Genomic DNA, 19,288 nt, shown 5'->3' with positions numbered 1-19,288 from the left:
CAAACGCAAGCTCAGGAGCCGCAACTTGCCAGGCGGCTTGCCAGGCGGTGCGACGAGACTCCGGTGGGCAGGCAAGGTGGCCGCTGCCCGGTGGAGACCTGACCTGCGCCAGCCCCTGGCGTGGCCCCGTGTCGCTGCCCTGCCTTCATTCCTCTCGTTATCCCCTGACTCCCGCAATGTCCGCTGGCTGGCCGAAGGGGACACAGCTGGGCGCTGTGAGTACAGGAGTAAGGACAGCGATGCTCGTCACCGTCACCCCTGCTTCCTGCTCCAGCGCCTGCCTTGGAATGTTGATTTTTACCCTCCCTCCTTCAGCTTCTGAAAGGCGATCATTCAGGTTACTCCAGAAAAGTCGATCTCGCTGAATCCTCTTAACCAGCCCCGCAGGAGGGGCGCTAATAGCCTTCCCATTACACGGATGGGGGACCGTGAGCAATTCGCCCAAGTGGTAAAGCACAGCGGTGTGTTAGACTCATGGTCTCGGGCACACAGCACGGTCCCCTGTTCCTCGCATCCACGGTGCTAGCTTTGTGACCTTGGACAGGTTATCTGAATCTCATTGTGCCTTAGTTTCCTCACCTGTAAAATGGAGTTAATAGAAGTGTCTTCCTCAGAGTTACGGGAACCTAGTGAGATAATCCCCTTAAGGAATAAGAAAACAGCCCGGCACAAAATTAGTGCTTAATCAGTGTGAGCTGCCAATGCCACCACTGTTTTTCTGTCCAGTCCTGAGACCCAGGCAGCTTAGCAGCTGTCAATATCTGATGACTAAGTACTTACTTCCCAAACTCAGCCTGAAGACATGAATTACCTGGGAAGCACTTGTTACAAAATAGGTTCTCAAGTCACTCCTTGGAGATTCTGATTGGTAGGTGTGGGTGGGGCCTGGAAACCTGTATCTTTTCAAAGGGCCTCAGGTGAAATGCATCCTTAGGCTAGTTCAGGAAATCTCAGGTATTGTAATGTAGGGCGAGGTGTGTTACAACAAAGGCTTTGTAGCTGGGGTGGGGCAGCGACTCCTTGATGGTGAGCATCAGGTGTGTTCAAGCCCAGGCCTTACAGGTGACAAGACTGTAGGGAAACATTTTCTGATTATAAAAACCGTCTAGGATATTTGGTCTCCATTGGTCTCCCCACAAATTATGTACAAAGGGAAAATTAGTAACTTTGTAGTGGAGAAACCTAGCAGACACTTTCACCGAGTGATCAAAGTTTGTATCATCGATAATGGAACAAAGCGTGGCTGACTTGATGAGACTCCGAGGATGCGGCCCCACGTCGGGGGTCCCAGCAGGAGAATGTCTGACGTGAGTCTAAATGTCAGGAAACAGCTGGCAAGTCATGAAAATCAAGGGACATTCTACGAAACAGACCCAACTCTTCCAAAATGTCAAGGTCAGAATAAAAGACCAAATAAAGAGCAGGATCCCAAATTGGATCCTCACGGTGGGGTTGCCATAAAGGATGTTACTGGGCCAATTGCTGACATTTGAATGCAGACTATGGAATAAGCAATAGTATTTAATCAATGTTAGATCTCCTGATTTTGACAATTATACCACAATTACATAAGAGAATGTCCTTGTTTTTAAGAGACGCTTTGGGAAGTTGAAAGGACATGAAATCTCCAATGTGCTCTCAAATGGTTCAGAAAATAAATAATATATGCCTGTGTATATAGTAATAGATAGGGATATGATAGAGCAAATATGCATGATGTTAAACATAACGCTAATTGTTTTTTTTTTTAATGACAAGACAGAGAAGAAAGATAAAAGTGGAAACTTTATCTCGTCTCACCCCACAGAGAACCAGGTGACCACTTTCATCAGCTGTGGGCTATTTACAGGTCCTCGAGCCACAATATTTTTGGTTGAAACTTTAAATGGGCGAACACTTTACTTCCTGTCTGCAACCTGCGATGTGTCACTCACTCAGTGATATGTCCATCAACATCTCCCATCTCAAAGTGGTGTTATTTTTAATGGCTGCCTGGTGTTCCCGGTGAGGGTGGCTCATACTTCACTTACCAGTGGGCATTGAGGTTGTTTCCAGTTTGCGATAGACAGTGCTAGAGCGAGCATCCTCACAAATACGCCTTTGCCCCCTTGTCTACCTTATATGCAGAGCTGCTGGGTCAAAGGGAGACAGGTTGCAAGAGACAGAAAGGGGGAGAAAGAGGCAGAGATGGAGAGAGACGAGAAAAAACAGAGCGAGGTGGAGGAAGAGACTGGGAGAAGAAATCTTCAGGGAGTGAAGACCAACTATCTGAGACACCATGGCCCCGACAACCTGGCCACAAAAATCCAGGCAAAGAAGTGACTAAGCGATTTAGGCACACACCCTACAGATACAGTTGTAGATGAGGTCAGAATGCTTTGTGCAAGGACTTCCATGGGACTATTGTTCTTGAAAAGCAAAAAATGGGAAGCAACCTAAGAACCCATCCATAGGAGACTGGTTATAAATTATGCTGGAGAGCCGACAGGAGCCAGCCTCCAAGCAGGGCTGCCAGATATAGCAAACAAAAATAGAGGAGGCCCCGTTCAGATCGAATGCAGATAAAGAATAAGTCAGTCCCATGCAGCCTTATACTAACGCTTATTTTGTGTTTATCTGAAATTCTAATTTAATTGGGCATCCGTTTTTTTTTGTTTGTTTGTTTGTTTTTTTATCTGGCAACCCTATTGCCAAGATCAGTGAGGGCAGCAAGGTGAAGTCAGAATAGAGGGGGTGTGTGCGTGTAGCTGCACGTGCTCGCAAGGAGGGCTTCAGAGGCGGCTGTCGAGGTTCTAGCTGCTGACCTGGGTAGTAGTCCTAGGGAAGGGGAAGGGACTTATCCACGGTCACACAACCACAGGTGGTAGGGGCTAGGCTGGACCCCAGCTTTGTGCTCCGCGGTGATGCGTGTGTATGTTTTAAAAGTGTTCACGTCATAAAAATATTAAAAGCGGACCACGACTTTCTAAATGCCACGTGGACATTTCTGATTTTAAAACAGACTCAGAAACTCTAAGGGGTTTGGGACGGTCTCTGTGGTGGTATCTGTACCTCCCCAAAGGACTTTTATATCCTGGACGCTCATTTGCCACTGGGCCTCTTAATCATGATGGTCACCAGTCACCGCAGTCTGGAATGTCCTCCCATTTCCTTCTCCTCTTGCCTCCATCCTTGTGACCTCAGCCTGGATTCACTGTGGATCTCATTCCTCTGACTCATCCCGGGTCCCTCACCTGGGCGCTCCATGGGAGTGTGGACCTGGCTGGTTAATTAGCATCTCACCTCTCTGAGCCTGGGAGATAAGTTTCCTTATCTGTAAAACGGGGCTGATAATTTTGCCTCCCGAGGCAGGGCTTGCTGTGGAGATCACAGGGGCCAGTGTGACAGCATGGGACAGGGAGACAAGGTTAACATCTCCGAGGTGACGTGTGAACTGCAGCCGGCTCTAGGAACCTCTGGGGCAGAGGCAATGGCAAGGACAAAGGCGTTGCTGTGGGAAAGAATCTGCTTGAACAGGGAACAGAAAGGCCGGTGACGGGGAGAGTGGCGGAGACGAGCCCCAGGTTACGTGGTGTCTTGTGGGCCACGAGCAGAGTTCGGATTTTATTCTCAGTTCGAAACTGAGAGCTAACTGTGACTTACGTAGTTTGTTGACACTTTCCCCTGCCGTCTCCCACACTCGGTGGTTCAGAAATGCACAAAAGTCTAGAGGTGTGACAGGTGGACAGGAGGCCCCTGGGGCTTTTCCTGGAGACAGGTTCTGCCTTCTGCCAGGAAGGTGGACATAACAGGGTGCTGCTATCTGTCCAATCTCAGGGCGAGGCTGCCAAATGACTGCGAGATAGTCTGAGACTGCGGTGTGAGCCCTGGTGGCAGATGCACGGAGATTCGCTGGGGGGGGGGGGGCTGTGCTCTGCACCTTAGGGACGTCCCAACCACCTGTCTCAGGTCTGGAGGGCCAGGGCAGATCTCCTGGTGCAATGCAAGGCCAGCAGGTGTGGAGAACTCACTCGGCCCACACACATCCATCTGCCACCCTCTCGGCCTTAGACGACTTCTTTTTAACCAGAGTAACCACCTTGTTCTGGTTCCCGGGACTGTCCCAGAAATGCCTAAGTCCTCGGCAAACCGGGACGGTCGGTCTCTCTACTTTCGACCTCACCGGCTAAATGAAGAAACGGAGTCTCAGAGGCAACCGATATCTGTTTCGTGATTGGGTCTTTTCATGCAAATGTATTTTATTTGAAATGGTGACACACACCTATGAAATAAAAAGGTTTGGAGAAAAAGAAGTCTTTTTCTCACCCCCGTATGCTTCTTTCCTCAAAAAAAAAAAACCAAAAAAAAAAAACCCTGATTCTTGGATCCCCTTTCAGAGATAGTCTGGGCCTACCTGGTGGATGTTATCTTATTTGCTTCTGCACAATAGGCAGCCTATTAGATATTTTGTACACCTGGATTTTTTTTTTTTTCACTTGAAAGTCTATTAGTCTGTTCATCTGTTCAACCAATATTTATTGAGCAGCTGCTATAAACCAGGCCCTGTTCTGGGTGCTTTGGTCACAGTGGGCAGGTCCTGCCCAGGTAGAGTGGAGCCGTCCAGAGCTGAGTGGCTATTTAGGTTTTGTGGAACTCGATAGCGAGGATGGTATGTAGGTACTTAGATAACAAGAGAAAATGAATTTCTGCAATTTTTACTAACGAAATGCAAAATATGATAATATTTAAATATATATATTTATATTTTGTAATACAGGTCTATGAATGAAAAAGGAATTCTCTTTGGAAGATTAACATTTCGCTTTACCTGGCGTTCCAAAGTAGCGTGCACTAATCTCAGGTCCATTGCAAATGTTCCACTGTAAAAGCTATTCTTAGCTCAGGGGCCAGACAAACCTCAGATGGGGTTTGGCCTGCAGGGTATGTAGTCTGCCAAACTCTGGTCTAAAGGGCAATCAGCAAAATAAGTAAAACACTGTGTCGAGTGCTGGGGAGAAAGATTAAACAGGGTTGGGGGTGGGGGTTGTTTAGAGAGTGGGGGAGGGGCCACCTGGGTCAAGAGCCTTAGGAGAGCAAACATGGAGCAAGGTGAGCTCTGGGGTCCACCAAGGGCCAGATTGTGCAGGAGCCTCGTAGCCGTCACGGAGACTGGCTTTTTCTGTGAGAAAGATGGAAACCATGAAGGGTTGATGTCCACACAGACAGGCTTTGACATTTTAACTGCTGCAAAATATCCCATTGATTGGTCTGTTATATATTTAACAATTTTGCACCTTATTAAAATTAATAAGGTCGATACTTGCAAATAATAATTTAAAAAAAATTAAGACAAAGAAAAAGGCCTGTAGTAAAGAGCGTCCTTCTCGCCCATGTCTGGTGGCCACCAGATCTCCTCAGAGACAACCAGTTTCCAGAGTCTCTCTGCAGAGGTGGCTTCCATGTGTCTAAGAAAAACCTATACGGTCTCCCTCTTTCGATGCGGCCGGTATCACATTGTACATGCTGTTTGGCACTTTGCTATTTATCACTTAATGTCTTGATATGACCCCACGTGCGTTACATGCAGCGCTTTCTCTTGATGGCTGGGTAATATAACTGGTCCCCGTGTCAGTCTTGGCTCCAGTGCAGGAGCTTGGAACACCAAGTGTGCAGAACCGGGCATGCAGCTGGTGCTCAGCAGATGGGCATCAAAGGGCTTGTGCCTTTTTTCTCAGAGCCCCCAACTCTGGGCCACACCCAACAGACTTGGACCCAGAAACTTCCCCTGAAAGCTGTATCTAGAGATGGTGACTTTGCTTCACAGGGGGGCCTGTTGGGTCAGGCCCAAGGCTGAATCACTGTTTGTTTTCAGGCAAGTGCGAGACACTCAAAAGGTTTTGTTTTTTAAATCAAGGATAAGGGTGGAGGTTGAGCCTTGACTCATTCAGTGAACTTTTCATAGACAATGTCTTCTTCCCGGTCGGGATTAACGCTCCAGCTCTGATTCACTCACCTGATTGATGATCTAATCAGCAAGGGGCCAGTCAGCCTAATACACAAAGAACTCAGCAATTAAGAAATTCATCAACTCATTGACCAAAGGACACGAAAGGATAGTCCAGAATGTGGAGAAACAGAAATGGCTTTGGAATATGTAAAAAAAATGCTCCACCCTACTCATGTGAAATGCAGATTGTAACCAGGAGATCTCACTTTCCCTTATCAGATGGGCAAAGATAAAACAGTTAAGACAATTTAAGACAATGCCTTGGCTCAGCCAGATTTCGAGAAGGGGCCCTACCCCCCTGCTGGAGGAAGTATACTTTAGTGTAACTTTTTTGGAGGACATTTGGAAAAATCTGTCAAGATTTTATATAACATGTCTTTGACCTGGAGTGCAAAGATAGTGGAAAAGACATTCATTGAAATTGCCACCTTGTTTGTAGCAGCAAAAAATGGTAATCTAACCTAACTGCCCATCACCAGTCCTTTTGTTAGATAAATTGTGTGATTATGGTATAATCCAAACAGTGAAAGTCTTCAGTCCTGCCAAAGGTTAAGGATGCTACGTGTAATGATAAGGAACAATTTTCAAGATATTGACTATTGTTACTTGGGAAGAAAAAGCAAGGTATAGGCTAGCGTGTAGGCTCCTATTTGTGTAACTTAAAGAAGGGATCTATGTACTAATATACACATACTACACATCTCCTTGTCTCTATAAAGACCATCTCTGGAAGGTCATACAAGGCACTGGTAAAAATAGTTACCTTTGAGGAGGGGCATGGTGATCTGAAATGGAGGGAGACTTTCTTTTTTGGTTGGTTGATTGTAAATCACATTCTTTAGTTAATGTTTTTACTTTTAGTGGGGGATGGAAACCTGTGGAAGATGCCAATCTCTATTCAAATTTATCTTCTTCTCAGAGGCCTTTCCTGGTCACATTAGATATTACCAAACTTCTCCCCGACAGTTGTACCAGTTCGCACCCCCCATTAAAGGCGTGTGTGCCCAGACGCGCGACAGCCCAGAGGCGGTCGCAGGGAGCGTCTCCACCAGCAGAGGGCGCCGAAGGACCGCGCCCCGACGCCAGCGGCCGGAGGGAGGCCAGGGGCTGGCGGGTTCGCTGCAGCCCCGCCGCAGAGGCCGCCCATTTCCGGGAGGACCAGTATCAAAAGTGTCGTCTCTCTTTCCCCTACAAGGCGACCCGTTGCAGCGTCTCTGGGAACTGGTTGGCGATTCCGAGGCCTCGCCCGAAGCCCCCTCCCACCGCGCGGTTTCCACCACCTCCAGGAGGAAGGCCTGGGAGGAGGGACGCGGGCTAATTCAATCAGAAGGAGGGGACAGGCCAGATCCGAGAAGGCTCCTCCCACGCCTTACACCGCCACCCCCGCCCTCGGGCGCAGGTGCCGGACGCCCGAAGGAAAGCGGGAAGGCGGGGACCCAGGCAATGGTGTTTTGAACACTGGTGACCTCTGGGCTCTTAACCCTTCCTGGCATCTCCACACAGTCACCCACCCTTTACAGTTGAGGTAACTGAGGCTTAGAGAGGCTGGGTGACTCAGGAGGAGGTAGAGCCGGTCATCAGTTCATGATTACCATTCACTAGTCGATTGAGCCCCTACTAAGTGCTTTGAAGAGAACTGAATAGGGTACTGGGATAAAAAAAAAAAAATTGTTGTTGGGGGTAGGGGGACGGTGAGGGAGGCAGTGTCCAACTTTGGCTAGGGAAATCCGGGCAAGCTCCTTTGAGGAGGTGACTTAATTTTTTTGTTGTTGACTTTCTCATTCATACCCAGAGTGTTTAAATTGTTTATGTAGAGTTTGAAGACTAGTAATGAAAACCTTTCTGCGCTTAAGAGACAACGTGACCAGGAACTCTAAAAGCCACTCCTCCCCAGCTAACCACCCTCCAGAATTTTGTATTAAACATTTCCTTGCTTTTCTTTATAGTTTCACCATATCCATACATGTACTTAAACAATATAGGGTTTAGTTTGCCTGCTTTTGAACATTATGTAAAATCCAACTGTATGCATTTGTCTACGACAATATTTTTGCTCAACATTGTTTTTTTAGCTTTATCGAGGTGTGATTGACAAATAAAATTGTAACATTTAAAGTGTACAATGTTTGACTTGTGCAACTTGTAACTAGGTGTTTATGGAATAAAGGAGAATGATAAAAACAAAAAAAAAGAAAGAAAAAAAGGGAAAACAAAGTGTAGGATGTGATGGGGTTTTCTCTTTTTTTGAGCATTGTTATAAGGAGCTTTTCTTTTATTCCTCCATTAGTGCTTTCCTTTTCCTTTATTTTTTTTTAAATCTATTTTTCAATTATAATCGACATACAATAAGACATTCGTTTCAGGTGTGTGTCATAGTGGTTAGACATTTACATACCTTGCAGAGTGATCGGTCCAATAAGTCTAGTACCCGTCCGTCATCATACGTGGCTATTACAAATTTATTTACTGTATTCCCTATGCTGCTGTGCTGTATATTATTGACAATATTCCCGATGAAGTAGATCCTTATGTCTATTTTTATAATTGGCAATTTGTACTTATTAATCCCTTTCACCTTTTTCACCCATTTGCCAACCCCCATTTGCAACCATCAGTTTGTTCTCTCTATCTATGAGTTTGTTTCTGTTTTATTTTGTTTTTTAGATTCCATTTACAAGTGAAATTACATGGTATTTGTCTTTCTCTGACTTAGCCACTTAGCATAATAACCTCTAGGTCCATCCATGTTGTAGCAAATGGCAAGAATTCATTCTTTTTTACGGCCGAGTAATATTCCATACATATATATATATGTGCCACATCCTTCTCTGTTGATATTGGCTGCAGTGAACATAGGGGTGCATGTATCTTTTTTAATTAGTGTCTTAGATTTCTTTGAAGTGGAAATTGCTGGGTCATATGGTAGTTCTATTTTTAATTTTTTGAGGAACCTTCTTACTGTTTTCCATACTGGCTGCAGCAATTTACATTTCCATCAACAATTCATAAGGGTTCCCTTACCTCTATATCCTCGCCAACACTTTTTGTTTGTAAAATTATATTTCTGAGATTTATCCCTGTTGCTGCATGGAGTTGTAGTTCATTTTCATTACTGTGTAGTATTCCATGATTGGATCATACTGCAGTTTATTCATCCATTCTACTGTTGATAAACATTCGAGTTATTTCCAGTTTTTATTCTGTTAGAAACAAGGGTGCAATGAATATTCTCTTGCTTCTTCTGGGGTCAGGGCTGGGCATCAGTTCACAACTTTGGCTGCTCATTAGAATCTCCTGGGGAGTTTTAAAAAAATGCTATACCAGAACCGCCCCTCCCTGCCCCCCCCTCCCGCCACACACGCATTAGGCAGATTAAAGCAGAGATCTGTGATCTGTGGGGGTGGGGCCTGGGTTTAAACAGTGGCTGAGAACCCTGGAATGCAGTCGGCCTGGGAGCGGAATTGCTGGGAGATGGAGAGTCACCTGTTACCACTAGCTGATGCCAAACTTTCCCAAAGTGGCTGTGCCCATCGACACTCCCGCTAGCATGAGATAAAGGTCCTGCTGCCCTCACAGACTCATCAACACTTGATAGTGAACGAATTTTAACTTTTTGTCCTTCTTATGGGTGTGAAATGGTATTTCATTGTGGTTTTCATTTGCATTTCTCTCGTTACTAATGAGGCTAGGCAGTTGGTGAAGTTAATGCTGAAAAAAAAGACTGCAAAGGAGCCAGCCAGATGAAGGTGGGGGCAGCGAAGAGAGATTTAGGGGGCAGGGAGGATGAGTGGCAGGTGTCAGGGTGCTGTGCTCAGGCAGGGCTGAGATGTGAAGAGCAGAAAGAAGTGGGGGTGGGAATCGCTGTGCATAGGGAGGGGGAGAATGGCTTGAGACAAGGTCAGCAGAGGTGAGATCAGGGCGGAGGGCCGTGGTAAGGACTTTGGCTTTTACTCCGGGTTGGATGGGAACATGGGAGGGTCTGAGCAGAGGGACCATGGCCGTACTCCCTCTGGCTGCATGTGGAGAATCATAATGGGAACTACACAGAGATCAGAGGGGGTGCATTCTTCACAATGACTGCGTATGGCCTGTCTCCCCCACCCTGCCCACGACTTACCCACTAGAACCTTACCCTTAAGGACAATTGTTTCGTTTACAGCTGTTAGCCCCAGCATCTAGTAACTCAGACAATCGTCCCTCCCCTCGTTCTAGGTGGTGAGTGGAGGGACTTACAGATTTTCTTAGTCCTGGTTTCACAGGTGGAACCAAGTTGGACCCCCACCCCTACTCCAGGTCCCGCATGGCCCTTTCTGGGGTCAGTGGGCTCAACGAAGGGCTGGGGGTGAGGGTGCAGCTGTCCCTCCCCTGGGCCCACCCTACATTGGATCAGTCAGTGCCCTCTGTGTGGCCCAGTGTTAGGTCCTTTAGACACAGGATTGATGGCCCCCTGACAGGTGAGGAGACCCACCTCGGCCCCACTCTTCCCTACTTTCTCCCACCTGCCCAAAGTGATCCTTCCCAACGAAACTCTAAACAGGTAAGCCCCTCCTCAGCTGAAAATCCTTCCTTGGCTCCCCCAGTGTCCTTGGGGCAAAGTCCAAACTCTTCCAGGCCCTGGAGGCCCAGTAGATCTGACCCCACCCCACCCCCACCCCTGGGAGCCGCACTCAAAAGTCTCTGCAGTAGTTACTGATTCTTACCTCGGGCCTTTCCCTTCAGTATTTCTTCACTTCCTCTGGCAAGTCGCCTTCGACCCCCTGTCAGGTGACCCGCCCCTTGACTGTCACAGCGCCCTGTGGCCTCCCCCCATCAAAGCGCACTTCCCTTTGCATTATAATTGTCTGTTTACTTCGTCTGTCTCTCCCACCGGACGATGAGCCAGCCTTCGGTAGAAACCCCGAGTGTTTTGTTCAGGGCTGACTCTCCAGCTCCAGGACCAGTGCCGGGCACATAGTGGGTGCTCAGTAAACATTCGCTAAGTGAAGGAACGAATGTACTTTGCTAGATGATGCCAGATTACTTTGCAAAAAGGCTGTGGCGTTTCACACCGCCAGCAGCCCCGTGAAGGTGTCCATTTCCTCGCATCCTCCCCCGAAATGTGTGTTGTCCCTCGTGGATCCCACGCTCTTTGCTGGGCCAAAGAAATTTCCACCTCCCTCCCCAAGCCGGAGGCGGAGGCGGTATCGGAACGTCAGGTGCCCGTACCGGCGGCACGCGGCGCCAGGGGGCGCCAGAGGCAGGCGAGCAGGCAGCGCTGAGCTGGCGGGTGCACGGGATCCCGAATGGGGTCCTGTCTTGCCTGGGGTTCCCTGCGTCCAGCGCCCCGCTCCCGGCAGCTCGCCGCCCTGCGAGTCAGTGCAGCACCCACCGCCCGGCCTCGGAGCGGCCCCACCCTACACCCAGCGCCACGCGGCTCGAGCCCGGCCAGCCTCCGGCGCACCTGCTCGGGGCGTGGCCTCCGGCGAAGGCGCTCCTCCATTGGCGCGGAGGTGACAAAGGGGCGTGACCTCCACAGGCCACGCCCCTGGCGTACTTAAAGGAGTTGGCCGCTGGGCTCTACTCACAGCGCAGCGGCGCGGCCTCGCGTGTGGAGGAACTTGCGACCACTGCGCGCGACCCGGCGACCCCGGTTGCTTCGGCCACCATGCCGCGCTCTTTCCTTGTTAGGAAGTCGGCTTGCTCCCGCCGGAGGCCCAATTACAGCGAGCTGCACGACTCTTCTCCAGGTGGGTGGACGGGGTGGCGGACCCCGGGGGTGTTTCGGGGAGACAGGCGAAGGGGACACTTTAGGGGAGAGGGACTTGGGGACAAGATCGAGGGTCCAAAAGCGAGTCAAAGGCATGGGGAAGTATGAAGAGGGGGATGAGGAGCCCGGGGCAGGTGGATCGGCGGTTGAGGGAGGGCTCGTAGAGGGCGGTGGTCTTGGTCTTGAGGGCACTTTCCGGCCGCCGAGAGGCGGGGGGAGCCCCGCGAGTGAGAAATGAGGCCGGGCGTGGGGAGGCGCCCTTTGGGAGAGACACCGGCCAGGGTCTGGGAAGAGTCCGGAGTCCAGAGGATTCGAAGGAGGGGGTGGGAGAAGAGATGTGTGTGAGGACGGAGAGTGGGACGGGGCGGTGCCTTTGAGCTGAGGGGATCGGGGGCTTGGGGTGCCGGGGTCTCGCCTCAAGCTGGGGACTTGGGGGCACTCCGGAGGAGTGACCCCCTTGAGTCGGGGCCCCACTCAGCCGCTGTCCCACATCAGGCTAATGTTTCCTGACTGATCTAATCAACGCCTGCCCCTGCCCCTTTCTGTCTCTCCTCAGAGTTCACCTTCCAGCAGCCCTACGACCAGGCCCACCTGCTGGCGGCCATCCCGCCTCCTGAGGTCCTCAACCCCACGGCCTCCCTGCCCACACTCATCTGGGACTCGCTCCTGGCACCCCAAGCCCAGCCAGTGGGCCGGGCGTCCCTTCTGGCCCAGGAGATCCCCAAGGCTGTGGAGCTGACCTCCCTGTCGGATGAGGACAGTGGGAAAGGCTCCCAGCCCCCCAGCCCGCCCTCGCCGGCGCCTTCGTCCTTCTCTTCCACCTCAGCCTCTTCCCTGGAGGCGGAGGGTTATGCTGCCTTCTCGGGCTTGGGCCCGTTGCCTGGGCTCAAGCAGCTGGCGGGGCTCTCCGGGACCAAGGACCCCCAGTCGCGCAAGGCCTTCAACTGCAAATACTGCAACAAGGAGTACATCAGCCTGGGGGCCCTCAAGATGCACATCCGGAGCCACACGCTGCCCTGCGTCTGCAGCACCTGCGGGAAGGCATTCTCCAGGCCCTGGCTGCTCCAGGGCCACGTCCGGACTCACACCGGTGAGTGGCCCCCGCAGGCGGCCTTGCCCCTCTCACTGTCCCCACTGCCTCTGGTACCAGCGCTTGGGAGGCTGGGCTTGCTCATATTTTTAGATTGTGGAAACTGAGTCCCCTGACTTCTACCCCAAGAGTTCAGCGGCCTGGCTCTCTGAAATGTCTGGCAGAAACATTCATTCATTCATCAGCTGAGCAGATGGGCTAAGTAGATAACTTTACAAGTCCCTCTGCAGTCTGTTTCTCGGCCAAATGGGTTGGAGCTGGGTATGGGAAAGGTGCAACCAACACCTTGCTGTGGAGCCAGGTGTGAAGGAGGCCTCACTGCTCTGTCCTCCCCCAAGCCCACCCCCACCCCAGCCAGACAGGATGTTGTTAGACCCCCCACCTGGCTCTGAATCCTGCTCTGAGAACTTCCCCAAACCTTGGGCTGATGCTTCACTCGGAGCCTCAGTTTCCTCATCTGTAACATGAGCATGTGAATACTGGGGAGGGCTTGGTGTTCTGTGCTGGTTAATCAAAGAAAGCATCCAAAAAGCACTTGGGATGGTCCTTGGTACGTGATAAACATGCACAGAAATGGTAGTTGGTATTTGTTCTGCTTCCATACTGTGTCACTTTTAGCAAGTGACTTAACCTCTCTGAGCTATATGATTATGATCCAATAATCATATAGGGTGGATTCTGATAGAGTTTTATAGGGTGGCTCTCAAGATTCTGTGGCTTCTTAATCACTTTATAGTAAGTTATTATCATGAGGGTTCTCAGAGCTCCTCTCCACACCCCCACTGTGGAGTAGATAAACTCAATCCTATCTTGCTGACCTGGGAACACCTTTACTGGCAGAAAACAAGATTATGTCTTGGTGTTTCAAAAACTTAATACTAAATGTGTAGGAAATTGTGAAATGAAGCCTCTTCTGTCCTTTAACTTTGTGGAAATGGGCAAAAGGTAGCCACTTCTCAGGAGTTGACTGGTGGAGGCTACAGTGTTTGGGGCTGCTCTTTGGAGAGACTGAGGGAGGTTCAAGGGTCATACTATCAGCTTTGAGGTCAAGCTGCTGGCAGGTTAGAGATTCAGTTCTGGCATTTTCTGGCCCCGTAGCTGACCTCTGAGCCATGAGGGTCAGTGGGGTGGTTTGTGAGTAATGTATTTTGCAGGCATTATTGGTGTCATTAATATTCCTACATAGCGGCCCTGGCACCCTCCCCAGCTTTCAGACTGTGGCTACCCATTTGTCTTAACTTCGTGCACAAACGGCCCTGATTTGATCATGTAAAAGTCCAACTGCCTGTCCTCGGTCCTGGGTGACTATCCAGATGATGAAGGCTCTATCTGGGGGTGAGGGAGTTGAAGCCCTGGGGTGCCCCCACTTTTCTCTCTCCTCCCACGGGACATTATTATATTGTAAAGGCATGGCTCCGACACAAAAAAAGCCTGTTGAAATGCACCATCGCCATCCTCATTGACACCCATTGTGTGCCTTAATGGTGGCCCCAGTGGGTGGGGGCTGGCGGGTGGAGCAGGTGCATGGGGCAGTGGTGCCCAGCACCTGTTCTGGGCCGCAGCTGCTGGCCCGCATCGTGTCAGGCCCCTTTAATCCAGGGAGTATCACATATACAGTGCCCCCCTCGGCGGCCTTTGTCCCCGCCGGCCTGGTGCCGATTTCACACTCGCCAGGAGCACCATAAAGGCGTGTGTGTGTGGGGGGGGGGGGGGGTTCAGTGAGGGGTGGAGGTCTGTGTCTCCAGCTTGTGCACAAACCCTCACCCCATCATACCCTACAAGGCCTCCTTCCCCCTTTGTTCAGACCTACGTTAATCACACCTAACATGAAGGTGATGATGTTCACTGAGCACTTGCTGTGTGGGAGTCAGTACTGGTTCAGAGTTCAGGCTTCCTTCACCTACCTATATGTTAATGCTGTAACTCCATCAACAGCCTTAGGAGGGAGGTGCCATAATCCCCACCTTACAAATGAGGAAACTGAGGCACAGAGAAGGAAGTTACTTTTTCAAGTCATAACATAAGACTGGAGGCAGAGCTCCTTCACCTCTGCCAAGGGCGTGAGAGGGCAATGGCTTTCTGTGCCCCGTGGAGTACAGGACTCACTCCCTCCCATTTACCTGATCTGCTTACAATAAGCCCTCAGTTCACAAGGGAGTGTGTAAATGAGGAAGAACTTCACTTAGACCTTGTAGAATGCAAGCATCAAAACTTCAGGCCTGGTATGCAGAGAGAACTCAGTCATGGCAGAGCAAATCACATCCCCCTGTCCTCCAGTTAGGTAGCCCCCTCTGCCTCAGGAGCCTGAGCTCTTGAATGGGCTGTTCGCAGTCAGCCTCAGGCGCCTGACTTCTGGACCCCATCCCTCCCATGCCCAGCGTAATGCCCCAGGCACCTAGTAGGCTGATGGAATTCATTCATTCCCTGCTATTGAATTCCAGCACTGGGATTTAACCTGTGGGCCATGGCCTAGGGGCTGATCAGGCTGGAAAGGGGAGGATAAGAGAATTGTATGTTTTGGAAAAGAATATTCAGTATTATAGAATAGTGCTTGCTTGGCACATAGGGGGAAGTCGATAAGTGTTTGTTTAAGGCTATACCCCCAAGAAACAAAACAAAACAACACTCTAAGCTTTTGGACCGGGAACTATATCCTCTTGGTTGGGGCAAGAATTATGAAAAGTTGGTGAACAGGGTTATCTGGCAGTGAGCAAAGGACCAGGCTCCTCTGAGACCTTAAAAACAAAAAACGAAACACACTTATTCGTTGCACAAGCACTGACTGTGTGCCCAGCTCTATGTGTAAGACTTCCCAACACAGTCCTGGGGAAGCAGGTGGCGAGAAGGGTCCCAGGTGGGGAGAGGTTTTAAACAAGTCCTGAAGTAAAAGGTTTTTGTAGCTTCTCAGGGGTCCCAGAGCCGGGCTAGAGGCCCAGAATAGATTCAGGGAAGGCTGCTGCCTTCATGGGACTCAGCCCGATTGGGGGGCAGACAGGGAGACTTGAAATTACACCGAGTTTGATCCATTTCAATGGGGAAGCAGCCCAGAGCAGCGGCCAAACCTGCAGGGATGGGCGGGTGTGTGGCTGAGGAGGCCTTTAAGGCTGACTCTTAAGCTTGGTCCCCAGTTGACGTTGATCCAGGAGTGATAATAAGGAACACCCACCACAGCCCCTGTAACTGCGAGGCAGTCTGTGCAGTGGTTAATCAAGGACTCTGGAGTCTGGCTGCTTGCTTCCTGCTGGGTGACCCGGCATGTAACTACTTAACTTCTCCAGTGCCTCAATTTCACCATCTCTAACCTGAGGCGAGGGTTGGCTTCAATGAGATAAGTATAAACTGCTTCTCACTCACTGTTCCTGGTTCAAAGTGAGTGCTCTGTAAATGCAATCATCATCCCTGCTGTTTATTGAGCACTTCCTGCCGGCACTGTGTGGATAAGTCCTTTATTCCACCTTTTCTCAATGATCAACCCCTATGAGTGTGGGACGAATAACCCCATTTTACAGAGGAGCAAATGGAGGCTCAGAAGCCAGCTGACTCACTTGGAGGTCGCACGGTGGGATGCGGCAGAGCTCCCACTGGATATAGCCTGGGTTTTCTGGGTCATGGGACTCCTTTAGGGGTCGGGGGTCGCTAGGTAAGAGACTTCGATAAATGACAGTTGTTGTCCCTAGTGACTCAGCGTTCTCACCGAGTCCCTGCTCTCTCTCCCCAGGAGAGAAGCCCTTCTCCTGCCCCCACTGCAGCCGCGCCTTTGCAGACCGCTCCAACCTGCGGGCGCACCTCCAGACGCACTCGGACGTCAAGAAGTACCAGTGCAAGACGTGCTCCCGGACCTTCTCCCGCATGTCCCTGCTCCACAAGCACCAAGAATCGGGCTGCTCGGGGGGCCCCCGCTGACCCTCAAGTCTCCTTCCGCCTCTCCAGACCCTCCCCTGCAGCAGGCCCCCCCCCCAACTCTGGAAGGAAGGACCCCCACGTCCTTCTCACCACCGTGGAATTCCCTTCTGAGCTCCGATCCTGGCTGCGTTAGCCCCACAGGATGCTGAGGACCATTTTCTAGTCATCTCTGAAAGAGGCCTTGCTGTGGACATTTCCGTGGACGGCTGATGGGAGGGCGGCTTGCAGTGGAGACCCCAGCCACTGCCCCCAGCATTCCGGAGCTGGCCTTTCTTTGTGGGTTTGTGTATCCAAAGCTTGGATATAGCTGCTTCGAGCTGCAGAACAAAAACTGATTAGGCTGATAGGAGTCTCCCACCCACTCTGGAGACCCCCACTCCTCACCCCCAGAAACCTTCAGGCCACCCCTCCAGGAGGTGTGACTGACTGAGTAATCCACTCCCAGGGGCACCTGGGGGGCCCTCCAGGGGTCCTCACAGACACGAGGACGCGTCCAGACCCCGAGATGCCTGGGCAGCTATTTCAGCCTCCTGTTTGTCATGGTGGCACCTGTTTCACGGGCAGTTTAACAACGTCTCAGAAGGGAATGTGAATAATCGCCATCACTTGTCCTGGGCCCAAGTCGGGTGCTTGGGCCCAACCAATGTGTCTCCCAGAACTATTTTCAGGGCCCAACAGGTGGGCCCAGGAGGAAGATGTTTACATTTTTTTAAAGGTACACTGGTATTTATATTGCAAGCAACATTTTGTACTAGGAAACGTTTTGTATAGTTATATGTACAATTTATTGATATTCAATAAAGTGGCTAATTTATATATAAGAAAGTCTCTTGTTTTCTAGAGGAGCGGCTATTTCAAAGGGCCTTCGGGGAGGGGGAAAAGGGCAGGGATTCGTGGATATTCCTGACACAGCCTTAAATCATGTCCTCTCAAACATCATGTGACTTTGGACTTTTGGATTTGACAGTTAGGGACCTTGTTTGTGCAAATGGGTTTTCCTCCAAGCCTGGTGTCCTGTTGAAGTAGAGGTTGGGAAACACCTGTGACCTGGGTGAACAGTGGGTTCCTGCACTCTCTAAATTGTGGCCCTTATTTATTTTCTCATTCTCCCGTTTTGAAGCAGACCAGGCCCCCAGAGTAAGAAGCTGGCTCCCTGGGTCTTATCAACTAGACAGGTTTTGCCCAGCACTCAGGACTTTTGGAGAGAGATCGGCTGCTTTTGCCGCTGAGGGAGTGGAATGCAATGAGCAAGAAGGGGACAGAGGATGTCCTTCCTGTTTCCAAGGGCTCTGGGCCCCGCTCCAGCCTCCCTGTCAGACCCACACCTCTGTCTGGCTGCTGGGTACCAAATGGTCTTTGATGCAAGGAAATTGGCTGGCTGGAGCCAGGAGGGTGAGAAGCCAGGCCAAAGGGTAGGGGTCATGCAGCTTCCTGCTCAAGGACAGGACAGGGAAGACGGTCAGCCTGCGTCCTGGGCCGGGATAATTCACTCCTGGCTGGCTGGCTGTTGTGGTGACCTCACCTCTGGGGCTCTCATGGGGCAGGGAGAAAATGAGTGTCCTTTTTGAGCACAAAAGGTGCTGAAGGTGCCAGTTTCCTGCGGGGGAACTGAGCAGGCGTGCAGGCGTCCCAGAGCTCTGGAGCCCCAGAGTCAGGCTGGGGGTGGGGGGAGCTTCATGTTCCAAAGGAGAGATGATTCTTTCTTCTAAACAGGAAATGGTGACCCGCAGGCCGGGAGCAGCCCTTAATGACTTGCAGCTTTCCTCCCAAAAGAAAAAAAAAAAAAGTTCTCTAACAATCGCCAAATTGTAGCAGGCCTCCCTGAAGGGAAGTTAGAGAGTTGGGGGGATGCGGGGCTGGGCACCAGTTTGCTGAAGGCCTACTGTGCCCCACATCCCTGGGCTGCCATTTACAGCCACCCCACAGTAGGTGTTGACATTGATGATGAATGAATAAATGACTTCATCCAGAGGTCCAGGCCTGGCGAAACCTCCCAGTTGGTGTTTGAAATTGGGTCCACCAGGCTCCGATCATCCCAGGAGCCAGGTATGCCTGGCTGGTACCCCCGACACTCAGGGTGCCTGGAGCAAGAGTCTTCCCCACTCTGGCTCTGTAAAATGAGGCGATAACAGTACCTTCCTCCCCAGACTGTAAAGGGGCATTCATTCAGTGGGTTTTGATGGGCTCGGTGTACAGCCATGGACAGATGGATAGTCCCTGCACTCACGGAACTTATGTTCTAGCTGGGGAGACCGAAAACAAACAAGTGATTAAATAAACAAGTTGCTTTCCTACAGTGATGGTGCCAAGAAGGAATTAAAGAGAGCTCGTGCTGGAGAGTGGTGGGGTGGGGCTCCCTCAGATAAGGGAGGGAGAGCTGCAGAGGCAGCTCTGAGAAGGCACGAAGGAGGAGAAAGTTCCAGTCAGGGGAGAGAGCAGCAAGTGCAAAGGCTTAGGGGCTGGGAAGAGCTGCCTCCCCAACCCCAAGAGAGACCACGGGGGCTGGAGGTCACTGGGGAGGTAGAATGGGATTGGGGAGCCGGCCCAGACCCCGCAGAGCCCG

The 19,288-nt window shown here is 50.8% G+C and overlaps 1 protein-coding gene across 1 annotated transcript; it reads left to right on the top strand.

Annotated features, from left to right (window-relative positions):
• The first annotated feature begins 11,561 nt into the window (after positions 1-11,561).
• On the top strand, positions 11,562-17,546 carry SNAI1 (snail family transcriptional repressor 1). The gene is made up of 3 exons (XM_016143740.2): positions 11,562-11,712; positions 12,289-12,822; positions 16,541-17,546. Exons 1-3 carry the CDS (start codon positions 11,631-11,633, stop codon positions 16,723-16,725), a joined length of 801 nt encoding a protein of 266 aa, XP_015999226.1. The 5' UTR covers positions 11,562-11,630; the 3' UTR covers positions 16,726-17,546.
• Positions 17,547-19,288: the final 1,742 nt, after the last annotated feature.

This window comes from Rousettus aegyptiacus, unplaced genomic scaffold (genome assembly GCF_014176215.1).
Source record: "Rousettus aegyptiacus isolate mRouAeg1 unplaced genomic scaffold, mRouAeg1.p scaffold_m13_p_12, whole genome shotgun sequence".
Classification (NCBI taxonomy): domain Eukaryota; kingdom Metazoa; phylum Chordata; class Mammalia; order Chiroptera; family Pteropodidae; genus Rousettus; species Rousettus aegyptiacus.
The sequence above is the reverse complement of the archived record's forward strand: the minus strand, read 5'-3'. Positions and strand labels throughout refer to the sequence as shown.